Source organism: Limulus polyphemus, unplaced genomic scaffold (genome assembly GCF_000517525.1).
Source record: "Limulus polyphemus unplaced genomic scaffold, Limulus_polyphemus-2.1.2 Scaffold84, whole genome shotgun sequence".
In the NCBI taxonomy this organism is placed as follows: Eukaryota; Metazoa; Arthropoda; class Merostomata; order Xiphosura; family Limulidae; genus Limulus; species Limulus polyphemus.
In genome coordinates, this window is record NW_013665694.1 from 46,723 (window position 1) to 62,136 (window position 15,414).

The following is a 15,414-nucleotide window of genomic DNA, read 5'->3' on the forward strand; positions in this document are numbered from 1 at the left end:
TTAGTGGCACAGAGGTATGTCTGTGGACTTACAACGCTAGAAACCGGGTTTCGATACCCGAGGTGGGCAGAGAACAGATAGCCCATCGTGTAGCTTTGTGCCTGATTACAAACATACATACATGTAATATTACTATAAACCTACAAAATATATAGCCAAATCATGTTAGTAATAAATTGGCTTTCTTTCAAATCATTATAAAAATTATATCAAGATGCAAACACCAGTTTTCTAAAATTATATACTTATAATTATAATATATATTAAGCTTCTTATCCTTCCCAAAAATATAAATGGATAAAAAAAAATGCTAACAACAATCACTATTTTCTTTTTCTTTGTTCATGGACAAGGTTACCAGCTGCTTTCTTTGCTTGGCCAATCATAGTTACCTCGCACGTGGTGCCCCATTTCTAGTCTCGCTCACCGTGATAGGTTTTGTTGCCACGCCCAGTTTTAAAGCCTCGGGTTGAAGAAATCTTAGTCCTTGCTGCAATGTGTAGTACAATATACAGAGAGTAGCCGTACTCGTAGTGTTTGAGGGTTCTATGAATTTATCCAGTAAATGTAGCAAGTAATGAGAGTAAGGTTACATTGTCGCACAGGTTTTTGCAGAACATCATAGCCCTTAACAAATTACAACTTGTAATTTTTATTGGTAATTATAGATGTAAATATTAGGTAGCACTTACCTAAGTTAACTTTCAGTATAAGGGAAGGCTTTTGCACCGTTAGGTTTACTAAATGTGCGTATTATTAGTATTACGCCTAGCCACCATTAGTAAAATTTATTTTAAAAGTGGATATGACATATGAAATTGAAAGGCTGTGAAAATTATCGTCACAGTGATGGAGTTCAACAATTCTTTGTGTTCTGATAAACTAATAAGTTTAGCTGCTGAAGGTTTAGTGGCAATGTCGAACTCAAAGCCACGTTGTGATTCTGATGCCAGATGGTCTCCAGAGGTAGAACAATATTGTGTTAGGGCAACGCGGGAAAAAGACAAGGGAAGCCAGCAGGCTACAGCCAGCATGGAAACAAACAATGAAATATATTTACAGAATACTAACAGTGAGTATAAATCACATTCTTACGCTTTATCCAAAGAAGATTTTAATGAACCTTTTAACATGATTGCTCAGATTTTAACTGATTTAACTCAGCTTAAGAAAAACTCAAATTCCGTTGTGAATCGAAAAAGTCCAGCCCTTGATGTAACACCTATAATATCTTCAGTCACAGAGGGCTCAGTAACACGACCTGATGAACATTTGAAGAAAAAAAATTCCTATTGTGGTAAAAGGGTAGAAGAAAGAATGAAGTCTTGTAGTAAAACTAAAAGTCTAGCAAAGACTTTAAGTGATCATTGCATGTCTAAAACTAATAAACGATACTTCACTGTGATGGATGAAAATGTTGATTCATCTGTTTCACCTTCAGATATTTTACTCCCTGTGCAAAGTAGAGGAATGGAAGAAAACTGTATGAAGATATCTTCTAAACGAGTAAAACAAAAAGTTGACAGAAGCTCAGAAATTCAAAATGGTACCAGCTCCTCAAAGAAGACACTGTTTGTTTGCTCCTTTGTGGGGTGTACAAAAACATATGGTAAAAGTTCTCACCTGAAAAATCACCTTCGTACACATACAGGTAAATATAGGTTATATATACATGTATTATAAATTGTATACTTACATGCGATTAAAATTGACAATTCATACTAGGTATGTTTTATACCTAATCTAACCAATAGCAAGGATGTTGATAAAGGTTATCATAGTTTAGTAATACTACATAGTATTACTATTAGTACTTTTAGTTTTAGTAGTTTGATAAATTTCAGTTTTTAAATTTAAAGAATGTATTAGTGGTAAGTGATGTAAAATGTTAGAACAAGCAAAATGACATCATTCCATCAGTTAATCCTTTAAGCTTTATTCTAAAACAGCAAGTAGAAGCCATGATAATTCTAGCTCTTCATCTGTATAGTAATTGAACAAAAGTCTAAATTCATTTAAAAATAAGAATCAAGCACTCAGGTAGACTTTTCCATAATTTTTATTACTAACAAAAAATAACTTTTACAGAGAATGATCCTAATCAAGATTATCACAATTTATACTTAGAATGATCCTGAATAAAGGCTATCACAATTTATACTTATTAGTCATTCAATATTATTACAAAGCTTTTTATTCTTCTATAAAAGACCATCTTTAGGCACATTTATCAAAGATCTGATGTTTTGAAAACAGTAGTCAAGGTATTTCTGTATTGCTTCCTAAAAAATCAGTCTAGTTCTCTAAACCTTTTTTATAATTCAAATTATTTCAAACTAAGAAATAGATTTGAACCTTTTGTAGAAAGAGGTTTGTTAATTAAATATATTCAAATGTATTATGTTGAAAGGTTGCATGAACAACCTCCAGTGTCTGAGATACACCACCCTCCCCTGAGACGTATATAAAAGTAGTGGCATATAATTCATTTTAGCTTTTAGACTGTGTTTTGTTTTTTGGATTCCGTATGCTTTATTTGTATTTCAACACACTTGTCAAGAACAGTGGGTGGACTGGAAAACAAGGAGTAGAACTTGTTAACTGGTTGCTAAAGTTCAGAATGTAGGAGAAAATAGCTTAGTAGCAGAAACTAAAAATATATTGCTTTTATACTGCGAATTGGAGTAATGATGTTAGTAAAAGAGCTGAGCGATTAACTCGATTAATCAGTTACTTATGGACATTGATTACATCAGTTAGTATAATGTGAAGTATTTGATAATCAATATTGTGATTAAATCAGTTGATGTCATGAAAACAATCATAAAAACTAGTCTTTCTGATTATTACCATTTTTAATTATTCCAACTATCCAAGTAATTGAAGTATTGTTATGGTTTTTCAATATTGTTTATGATTAATTAATTGTTGTTTAGCTTAATTGATTTGTGTCACAATTCATGAAAATAACCAGCTGATCAGAATTAGTGTTTCCATTTATTACTATCTTAGATTAATCAAGTTTCATGTGAGAATTAAGCTTGATGATCAACCAGTAATTAAGTTCCACTAATCATCTAGCTGATCTGATAAGTTACTAAACCAGTTCAAAGAGCTGCTGAGTTGCTTTAGAGCTGTTAGGATAGAAATTAATTTTTTTTCTCCAAAAGTTCTTTCATGTCAATATAAAGTTATTTAATTTCTAATGCTTTTCTTTAATTCTTTCAGCACAGGCTCGGTCCCTGGGACCGACCTCGTAACCATTTTGTGCTTGTTATAGTTTTCATGCTGTAACTTTTAAATTAGTAACTGAACGTTAATGAAATTTGGCAAATTATCAATAAACATTACAATGCTTTCATATGCAAAATATCAATTTTTTTCATTAAGTCTTAAGGTTTATAAAGAAATGTTTTTCTCATGTCTATTTTTCTTTTCACATGTTAAGATTAAAAATACTTTTATGCATCAGAACATTTTGAAATTTCACATGCATAATCTTTATAATGTCAAGATAGCTATGAATTGTTTCTTAAGGAAAAACTTTATTTTTTATCTGTTACTTTCAGTAATTAATCTCTGTATGGGTTCGGTTGATTTGACCGATCTTGCTACCACCATAAAAAATTAGGATATAAATATAAATTACACCTCTTTCATTCTAGAATGAACACATATTATAACATTAAAACTTAAATGTATAGACTAATTAGCTTAAATCTCACAACATTGTACATTTATGTTTTTATTATATTGACCTTTCAGCTGTGCCTGACTAACAGTACAGAAGTTAATGACGCGGCTCACATGCACTCATGTTATCGGATCAAATAACATAAAACTGACTTTCGGTCTGTGCAAAGTAACTTGTCTTGGCTGTGTTTTAGTAGACTAGTATTTTGTAAAATAGTCATGTTTCAATTATTATACATTATATATGTATATAGATTATTGCTATTTTGAAATAAGTTCTTAAACATATTTTTCCTAAAACATAGAACAGTAAATAAAGAAGTAAAGCAAAAAATTATCTCTTCTAGTTATGACCTTTGTACTTAGTGGCTGCTTGACATAGGTTGCTAAGGCTTTAAAAATTTTGCACGTTAAGGATATGAAACAAAATATTTTTTTAGGTTTTATATATATACATTTGAATAACTAAAAAGTCATAAATTACTACATTAATACCACAGAATTCCACTATAATTTATCAACCTTAGTAACAAAAATGTATTTTTAGTCTAAAAAAAATATGAAATTTCGAGCTGACTAAAGACACACCCTACCTCATTGAAATATTGGTTCAAAGAAGGAAATGGTACCAAGTCCATTAAAATGGCTGAGAAAGCCACTAGAGAGACATTCTGAGGTTTGATTGGTTATTCATGCCATATATAGAAGTAAGTGTATATAAGGGAGCATTTCCAAAATGGAAAGAGATGGGCAGGGTGCCACTGTGTTTGATTTATTATATGAGCAATATCTCAGCAAATTGAAAAGATAAGAGGCTCTTATTTTATATTCTAGCTTGTCAATATCAGTAATTTTAGTTTCTAATTTGTTCGAATTTGTTACTAATTTGAACCAGTGCTGCATTCAACATACCACGTGACACACAAAAATCGATGTTTATCTGTTTTTTTAATATTTGCTTTTCAATTGAGAAATTGAGTAATATATGGTAATAAAACTTGAATAATAATATACAGCTTGATACCAAACTTTTTGACATAAATTTATGAAATAGTAGTTAAATAAAATTGTGAATGCAAGTCAACAAACGAGATGACATTGCTTTTCAACTGTGACCCGTCTCAAAAGGATTAACGTTATCCCTTATACACTTTGTGGGCCAATCTTGTCATTTACTTGCAGCCACCTTTTTTTTTCTCTTCTTTTAACATAACATAACAATATTTTTGTGACAACATGGGACCAATTGGCCCATCTCGGCTGTTCCATCCACAAAACTAAATTAAAAAATGATTAAAAAATAAAATAAAAACATTTTAAACCCAGCTCATTTCATTCATATACTTTTCAAGCTGTTTCTTAAACTCACTTAAATTTACTGCCTCTACAACCAATTCCAAAGGCCAACCACCCTGTTAGGAAAACAAAATTGTCTTAGCTGAAGATGACTCCTACCTTGCCAAAATTTATATTTGTGTGCCCTAGCCCTACTATTCTCATTGTTAAATATAAAAAAGATGATACATCAACACAATTAATTCCCTTTACAATCTTAAACACCTCAATCAGACCCTCTCAAGTCTTCTTTTTTCAAGAGAAAACAATTTGGGAGATTTCAGCCTCTCGTTGTATAACAATCCCTCCATCCCAGACACCATTTTAGTAATTCTTCTCTGAACCCTTTCCAACAAATCAGTCCTTTCATAAGGTAAGGAGCCCAAGACTGAACACAGTATTCCAAATGTGGCCTGACCAGTGACCCTTACAATGAAAGTATAACCTCTTTACACTTGTATTCATTATTTTTATAGATACAACCTAAAATCCTATTTGCACTAGCAACAGCATGCTACTTTGATGGCTTTAGAGACTGATCAACTATTACTCCAAGATCTCTTTCCTTTATAATACTATTAAGGTTTTTTCCCGTCCAAATTATACTTGTAATTCAAATTATAACCCACATGCATTATCTTGCATATATTGTAATTAAAACCTATATGCCATTTATTTGTCCAACTCAGTAAATGATCTAAATACTTTTGTAAATCAACAACATCCTCTTCACAGCTAGCAACACCCAAAACCTTCATATCCTCTGCAAATTTAGTAATTTATTGACTATCTCTAAGGTCCTAAGACTATCCCCATTTGTGACATTAATCCAGTTTGACTGAACTCCATTTGTAACAACCCTCTGCTTTCTTGCAGCCACTCTTCTATCCAATTTGCTAACTTATCCCCATACCCATAGAGCTAATTTTTTTTTACATGCCTTTTATGTGGCACCTTGTCAAATGCTTTCTGAAAATCCGGAAACACGAAATCTGCACCCTTACCCTCGTCTACATGAGCAGTAACTTTTTTCAAAGATTTTTAAGACAAGATTTTTCCTAAGTGAAACCATGTTAACTATCCAATAAAATTCTAAACTTTGTTAAATTACTTTGCAAAGCATTTTTTAACAGACTTAAAAAATTTTTTTCTACAATTAATGTAAGACTAATGGGTCTATAATTACTGGGACACTTTTTATCACCTCCCTTGAAAAGAGAAATTACATTAGCTAACATCCAATCCTTAGATACCTGCCCACTATTCAAGGACTGACAAAAAAATAGTAGCAAGTGGCTCACATATCCGAACTTTGACCTCCTTCAAAACCCATGGGAAAACTTTATCTGGCCCAGGAGCCTTATCATTTTTTAAACTTCCCAATTTTTTCTTAACCAACTCAGAATTATTGCAGTCATCTTGTTTGATCTCATCCATTTATAAACTGATCAAGATGTGGAATACTACTTAAATCCTCATTAGTAAAAACCGAAGAATAAGTAAAATTTAATAACCCAGCCATCTCGTAATCATCAGATACTAGCCTTCTTTATTATCCCTCAAGGGTTCTGTCCCTATCCTAACATTTTGTTTCCTCTTAATGTATTTAAAGAAATCCTTATTGTTAATTTTTACATTTTCAGAGAACTTTTTCTTGTACATCCTTTTTGATGTCCTCGTTTCCTGTTTCACCAATTTGGTCTTCTATAATTTTCCTGTCATGCTGGTCAATTTAAATTTTTTAAATTTATGATGCTTTTCTTTAATTTTATTTCTTAAACTTTTTGTGAGCCAACCTGGTTTTTTCACTTGTAGCTGCCATTTTCTTTCTATTAGGAATATGTTTACATTGAATATTTAAAAATTTATCTTTAAAATTTTCCACATTTGATCAGTGTCTACAAATAATTCAACTGCCCAGTTCACAACAGATAACTCTCGTTGCATCCCTTCAAAATTGGCTTTTTTTAAATTTGTAACCAAAATATCATTATTCCTTATCTACATATGCAGCAAAATAGTGTTACGACAATAGAAGTCATGTGATGCTGCTGGTGCTGGTAGCATGCTTAAAATTTCTCGAATGCTCATGAAGGCATGAGTGCATTCGAGACACCCTCTTAGTATATAAGAGTGGCGAGAAAAACCAGTGGGATTGAGAAGATAGATAATTGAGTCAACCGAACAGTAGTGACGGTGAGCCATAAATTGTGTGTTTTTCAGTCACATAGAGCAGAGTTATCGAGCTTGTGAATCACTGTGATTATAGCGTGTATTATAAAAGTTGTTAAGTTTAAAGTGGCTATGGAAATTCTGTGTATTACTAAAATTTGTATCAAGAAAGAATAAACTAGTTTTAATCAAGAAGGGACTTGTATCGCTGAAGTTCCTCGGAAAGAATTTATACCGGAAATTAACAAACTAACTCGTAACAGATTGGTGTCAGAGAGTGGGACGAAAAGAAAAATGATGGAAACCAGAAGTGGCAAATCAAATTACGACTTAGCATATTTGATGGCAGCAATACAAGAACAGCAAAAGAATGAAAAAAGATACTACAGCAGTGGTTGGAGGAGAAAGAAAAGAAACAAGAAGAAAGATTACAGCAGTTGTTGGAGGAAAAAGAAGAACCAGAAAAGAAACAAGAAGAAAGACTACAGCAGTGGTTGGAGGAGAAAGACAATAAACGAGAAGATAGACTACAGCAGTGGCAAGAAAACCAGCACCAGTGGCAACTGTAACGAGAAAATAAACTGGAAGAAAGTCTCCAACAGTTGAGAGATTGCCAGCTCACACAAATGGAAAAATTAGTAAATTTCAAAGTGATCTAAGTACATTAAAGGATTTACTGTCTTTTACACAGTGAGGATATATTAACCATGCACCTAATCAGCCCCAGACAACAGGAAGCCCCTTCCAGACCCTGCAGCTAAACCGTAATGCAGACATCTTCAGTCCTGCCAGAAGTCGCATTCCAGACATGAGTGTCAGTAATAGGGATGATCCAGTATGAAGAAAGCCACAGGAATTCGATGTGAATGCACCATAGGAAGCAAATACAAGGAAGTACAAGTTGAGCTCCTGGCAGAAATGAATGGATGGACAGAGGAGCAGAAAGTAGTGTACCTGGCAAGGAGCTTGAAGGGACAACCAGTGGAAATATTTGGACAGTTATCAGCAGATGACAGGAGCAGTTATCACTATGGAGCACTGGCAGCTGCATTAGAACTCGGGTATGGAACTCAAAATCAGTCTGAAGTCTACATGGCTAGGTTTAGGACGAGAGTCCGTGCTAAAGGGAAGAGCTGGCACAGGATTTGGAAAGTATGACACGCAAGGCCTATCCAACTGCGTCACCAGATGTCCTCAAGCTGTTGCTGAGGGATCAGTTTGTAGATGCAGCTTTCAGAGGGACTTTGCTGGCACTGTAACAAACTTGGGCACAAGAGTGCCCCATACCGGCAACTTCAAAACAGGAAAGGCTGCTATCCAGAAAGGTTGTTGGAACTGTGGAGATCAAGGAAATATGAGTAGCCAGTGTAAGAAGAATACTACCAATAAGTCAGCTTCTGGAAACCAGTAGTAGTTGGTGTTGAGGGATGCCCACCAACCTCCATCATGAAAGACCCAATAGCTAAGTGTAAAATGGCAAGCACACATAGTGTCTACGTGAAAGGAAAGCTGGATGGTCAAAAGTGCAACTTTGTCATAAATTCTGCATCTCAGCAAACCCTTGTGAGTATCAAGGTGCTGGATCACAAAGGAGTACCAGAAGCCATACAGAAGGTTTGTGGTGTGACAAGACATTCTTCAAGGCTGTGGAGACCAGTGTGGGTGACTACTGAGCTCATGGGCATAAAGGACAGACACAAAGTATACTTGGCTGACATTGAAGACCCATGCATATTATGGTTAGACTACTTACTACTGAGGAAGTGTGTAGTTAACTTTGATAAAATGATGTTTGGGAACAACAAAGTGTTGTTGCATCTGTTATATCTCATGGAAATGATGATGGACTAAGCCGAAGATCCTGCAAAAATGACTGCAGACATTGCTGCAAAAGAGAGGTTGAAGTTCCTCGGAAAGAATTTATACCGGAAATTAACAAACAAGCAAATACGTAACAATAGTGAGCCGAATAGAACAATGAACACTTGCACCAAGATGTTCCCCAATTTCCACCATCTCAATTATCTATCTATTTGAAGTTAACAATAAGTTAAAAATAGCATTGATTGTAGTTGATTCCTTCACTATCTGGTGAAGAAAGCCATCCTGAACAGTTTCCAAAAACCTTTCTCCCCCATGGTTTGATTCTAGAATTTCCCAATCTATATGCCTGAAATTAAAATCACCCATAATTATGACTTCATTAACAGTTGAAATCTTAATCACGTTGTAAAGTTTCTTACTAATTTCATCAGTATTATTTGGTTGTCTGTATCAAATTCCCACTAAAAGCCTTTTCCCTTTATATCCACTAATAGAAACCTAAATGCATTCAATCCCTTTGCTATTGTCTTTGATATCCTCAACTTCAACAGGATGTCACTCACATTTTACATATAAAATCACTCCTCCTCCCCTCTTTAACACGCTATCCCTATTAAATAGCCTGTAACCCTGTGTTTCAAAAAAACTTCTATCATCGAAATCATCTATGTTCAACCATGTTTCAGTTATTCCCATTATATCAAAATCCTCCATTCCTACCAGACCTCTAATGTCATTATTTTATTTCTTATACTTCTAGCATTACAATAGTAACAATTAAGCATATCCTTATAACTACTTCTATACTCATTTCCTATGCTAAACTTTTCTCTGCATCTTATTCTTTTTGCATTCAGTTTTTCCTCACCACTATATAGTCCTAGTTTAAAACTTCTCTTGCAGTTGAGTTAATATCCTTAGCAAACAAGCCATCCTATACTTCATTTAAATGTAAACCATCCATTGCAAAAAGCTCCCTTCTCCCACTGAACTGATCCAGCCAATCTGCTCATCCTTATGTACTAATTTAAGCCTAGCATTTAGCCCTAATGACCTACTTATAACTTCATCCCCACAGTTAATTCTGGGCAGTATCCCTGACAAATATAAGCTATGACCGTTTTCTTTAAGTGCCTTTATCAACCCCTTATACTAATTAATTAGCTCCTCTAACCTAACTTTCTCTATATCATTAGCCTCTACATGCACTACAAAAACTGCATCTCTGCTAGTCCCCTTTGTTATATCTCTTGCTCTGTCAGTTATATCCTCCACCTGTGCCCCTGGGTAGCATAATCTGATACTTTCCTCCCTATTTACCCCACAGACTCTTCTATCCACATGCCTTATCAAGGAATCACCTATAACTATAACCTTATTTATCATCTACATCCTTCTCTGACCCTTTTGTTTTCCTTACCTTCAATAATTCCCCATCTGCAGAAGCCAATAGCTGAAATTTGTTGCTCAACAGAATAGGCTCAAAAATGGTTGGAAAGTAGTATTCTTTAAAATCACAGAATGTTTTATTAGAGACTGTCTAAACTAAGTTTAGAATAATATTTGGACAATATTAAGACTAGGAATTGATATTGTGGTATATCCAGGTAAAAACTGAATTAACTCTCACTATGGTCTAGGTGGATTCTACCTAACCTGTATCCACCAAAGTAACCCAAGAGAGTAGTTATATTATAACTTTTCAAAATCTTCATGAAATTTTGCAGATTATTAGTAATTGTTAAAAGGCTTTCATAAACAAATCACCAGATTTTGAAATTAATTGTTAAGGTTTTTAATTAAAGATTTGCTCTTGAATTTAAATTTTTTTTCTTTTGGAATGTTGGCGTGCAATGTAATTTTGATTTTAAGATTTAAAAATACTTTTATTCATCTGAAAATTATAATTTGCAAAAACTTATAACCTCCAGATAAATCAAACATTTTTTTAGAAAAACTATATTTTATCTGTTATTTTCTCTGTCTTATCTCTATATGAGGTTTGAGGTTGGTGAACTTGACTGACTGTAATAACCACCATAAAAAATGTGAAAATCCAAATTACACTTTTTTTTCTATTCTAGAATGATTTCAAATTGGAACAGGAAACCACAAATGTTTATTCTAAATAGCTTAAATCTTGTAACTATATAAATATATTTATATTTACTAATTTTTTGTTTTAGTGTCTGACTAACAATAGTACCATACAAGTTGTAAATCTCACTGCACATGTAGCTCATGTTAAGATAGTGAGTAGCATAAAACTGGCCTTAGTTTTGTAGTAAAACACCTGTATTTCATAAAATAAAATCACATTTTGGTTGTCATACATTACACATGTGTATATATATTATTATCATCATTATTATTATTATTATTTACAAATATATTCTTAAATTTCACTTGTATTTGTTAATATATGGAATAGTAGGTTTAAAAAATATAGAAAATAATGGTCTCTACTACTTACAAAGTTTCTTTGTAGTTTTCAGTCATATGTTGCAACTTGCTAAGCCTCATCTAATCTTGCATGTGGAAGATGTAACAAAAAATCATAAATTACTATTCCGATATCAAAAAGTTCCACTAATTTATCAGGCTTCCCAACTAATTTGTATCTGGGTAAAAAAAACTCATTTTGGATCATCATTTTGCTTTGCCCCCAGTCATCAAAATTCCAATGGGAAAAAACAGATTTTCTTGCTTAAACACCTTATAAAGGCTGGGAGGGGTAAACAGATCCAAAATTTTGTATTTTATTGGTTATAAACATGTAATTGAGTGAAGTGGGCGTACGTAAGCAAATATTTCCAAAATGGCAGAGATGGGAAGAGCCACTACGGTGGATTCACTTAATGTAATAATAGAAAAAGATAGGACAATATCAGTAATTTGAGTTTTGAATTCTTAAGAAACTATAGACATTGTATTGTGGGTGTCATAAAATCTAATCTGACCCAAACAAGAAACCAACATACCATGTGATGCACAAAAATCTATAATTAGCAATTTTATTTTATATTTCTATTTAAATTAAGATATTAAAAATGTATAATACTAAAATTTTAATTATAATCTACAATTTCATACCAAATTTATTGACATACATTCATAAAATAGTAGTTCAATAAAATTTTGAATGTAAGTTTACAAATGTGATGACAAGCCCTCTGACCCATCTTTACCAATAGTGATAGGGTTAATATAGAGCTATATTGGATGGATCCATTTGATAACTGTAAATTTGATTAAGATGTTGATTGTAGAGAAATACTAAAATTTTTTAACTTTGTTAAATGAAATGGAGAATGGACATGAAGTGTAAAACAAAATGTACATTCTTTATTGTGGAAAAAAAAAATTATGCACTTAGTTATAATTAACCTGGATGATTGCTTTTATTGAATCTTTTCTTCTAGTTGTTGAAATTTAAACCATATACCAAGCTGTTTAAATGCAGTTTTTCTTAGTGTGCAAAAAACTTCGCACTTATACGAACAGCATGCGCTACAATATGAATAATCATTCTTATTATGACATAGATGAGACTGTGACCTCCAGATATTGCATGAACAAAATTGAAGGATACTGCTGTTGTTCTTACACAACATGTAATATTAAGTAATGTTCTTCCCTTGCAGTAACAGATATTACCTGCTTTCATAAATAAAGGTAACAACAAAAAAGGTTATTTTGTTTATAAGAAGTGAGTTGAAAACTTGCAAAATAAGTGATTTTACAGGCTTTTTTTTTATGTGGAGAGTGTTTGAGATAAGTTTCATAAAAGAGGGAAACAGGTGTATATGGACATTACATAACAAACTGCCCGATCATAATATTGATATTGATGGGAATACATGTATGTATGAGAAAGTTATGTGATGAGAGCTCAGGAAGATATGGTTAGAAAGGTGATTTTAGTGCAATACTATCTTTAATGTTTCTGTTGAAACCATTTATGGTGATAATTCTTTTGTTATCCTTATTTTTAGGAAAAGGTTATAATTGTGGTTGGTCTGAAGGGGAAATCATCATTGAAGTTTGGAATGTTTTTATTGTGTCCATTAATTAATCTGTGATTTTTTTAATCTTATTGGCCAACCAACCAAAGTTTGCAAATAGATTATTAATAGTTAAAATTGGAATATGGAATACTAACAGGAACTAGACTAAAATACAAGTGCTCACTGGAGCTGTGGGTTTCAAAGGCCCCTTCATGATTCACAGAGGCTCCAGTATACTGATCAAACTCCTCCATTATCCACAATTACTTCTATAGCAATCCAAGATAAAGGGGGTCTGTACCCAAAAATAAACCCCATGAGAACACTCATCTATGGTACCTGAGCAAGTGCACCCTGTTTGAACCTGCTATCTCCGGAGTTGTGGTAGGAATGCAGTTTTAAACATGGCATCCGAGATAAACCAGGAATATAAAATCAGATGACAGCTTTTTTGGGCTCAGCATCCTTTAAAGTGTACTTTTCAAAGTGAATTAATATAGGATATGAGGTTTATTATAGTGAAATATTAGATTGTTAGAATTAATTAATTGCGCTTAACCATCCACCCTTGAGAAAAGTTAAAATTTAAACCCATTCTTTACTTTACAGAAAACCATTATTTCCCCCATTATAAGTAAAGTACAATGCTGGTCTCACTTTACTAATGGCAGCTCTTTCAGTTAAAAAAATCACCTTGTTAGAAAAATAAAACAAAGTTAACTGATGCATTGATTGTGTTTGCTCTTCAAAACTTAAACTTTGATAATTTTGCCCTGTTATCTTTAAAATATGGCACAAAGAAATTGGAGGCTTTTATTCTATTGACCTTCTAGCTAGGCACACTTTTATATTTCTAACAGGGCAATAGAGTTGTGGAATGAGTTGCCATTGGCAGTAGAGGATGCCAGCACTTTACAACAGTTGGGGAGGGGGGTAGTAATTTTCTGAGTAATAAAGGGTGAGTTTAAATTTTTATTTTTTCAAGGGTGTACATTTAAAGGACAGTTTTGAAAAAGCAAATGCAGAGACTTGCACTTTTAGATAATAAAGTTTCATTAAAGGTAAAATGTCAATTTAAATGAAAGTTCTCTTTTAATTATCTGGAGTGAAAGGTCATTTTTATTTCAGATTTATTGTCAAAAAAATTTTAATTTCTCACAATACTCACTATGCTATTAAATTATGAAACTTGTTTAAAAATCATGATGCACCTGTATTTGTATACTTTTAGGAAAACTGGGTACTGACATAAAACATTCCCGAAATATATTTGTGTGCATGTGAAATGTTTTTACGTTTATGTGAAAACACATTTGTAATAACAGAAGCACCTTAATTAGCCCATTCGAGACAGGGTACAGGTGAAAGGCCATGTCATCTCGTTTGTTGACGTGCATTCAAAAATTTATTGAACTGCTATTTCATGAACTTATGTCAATAAGTTTGGTATCAAACTGCAGATTATAATTCAGAATTTAGTACCATATATTACTCAATTTCTTAACTTAAAAGCAAATGTTAAAAAATACACAAACATTGATTTGTGTGTGTCACTTGGTGTGTTTAATGCAGCATTGGTTCAAATTAGATGTTTGTGAAGTCAAAGTACTAAGTCTAGTTTTGAATGGATTGGAAACTCAAATTACTGATATTGACAAGCTAGAATATATAATAAGAGCCTCTTATCTTTTCAATTTGCTAAGATATTGCTCATGTAATCAAACACAGTGGCACTCTTTTTTTGGAAATGCACCCTTATACATACTTCTATATATGACATCAATAACCAATCGGAAGTTCAGAATGTCCCCTTAGTGGTTTTCTCAGCCACTTTAACAGACTTGACACCATTCTTTTGTCTGCTTGAATTTTCATATTTTTTAGACTAAAATACATCTTAGTTACCAAGCTTGATAAATTATAGTTGAATTCTATGGTACTAATGTAGTAATTTATGATTTTTTTGTTATTCAAATTTATATATAAAACCTAAAAAATATTTTCTTTTCATATCCTCCATGTGCAATTTTTTTAAATGCTTGGCAACCTACGTCAAGCAACAACTGAGTACAAAGGTCATAACTAGAAGAGATAATTATTTGCTTTGCTTCTTTAGTTACTGTTCTATGTTTTAAGAAAAGTAAGTTTAAGAACTTGTTTCAAAGTAGCAATAACCTTTATACATATATAAAGAATAATAATTGAAATTGTGACTGTATTTTACAAAATATTAGTCTATTAAAACACAGCCAAAACAAATTACTTTGTACAGACCAAAGGTTTGTTTTATGTTATTTGATACGGTAACATGAGTATACGTGAGCCTCCTCATTCTAACTTATGTTTTGTTATCCAGGCACATTTCAATTATTGTACATTATAT

At 32.7% G+C, this 15,414-nt stretch overlaps 1 protein-coding gene across 2 annotated transcripts in view; it reads left to right on the forward strand.

The window, feature by feature from the left end:
* The first annotated feature begins 425 nt into the window (after positions 1-425).
* The window catches only part of LOC106467961 (Krueppel-like factor 13), a 22,546-nt gene continuing 7,557 nt past the window's right edge, over positions 426-15,414 (forward strand). Inside the window, exons 1-2 of one of the 2 annotated variants that reach the window (XM_013928362.2) lie at positions 427-1,072; positions 1,442-1,651. In XM_013928362.2, the coding sequence (XP_013783816.1) occupies positions 850-1,072; positions 1,442-1,651 (433 nt within the window). In that variant the 5' untranslated portion in view covers positions 427-849. Of the gene's footprint in view, positions 1,652-15,414 lie in introns of both variants that reach the window. The other variant, XM_013928354.2, reaches the window with a different exon arrangement.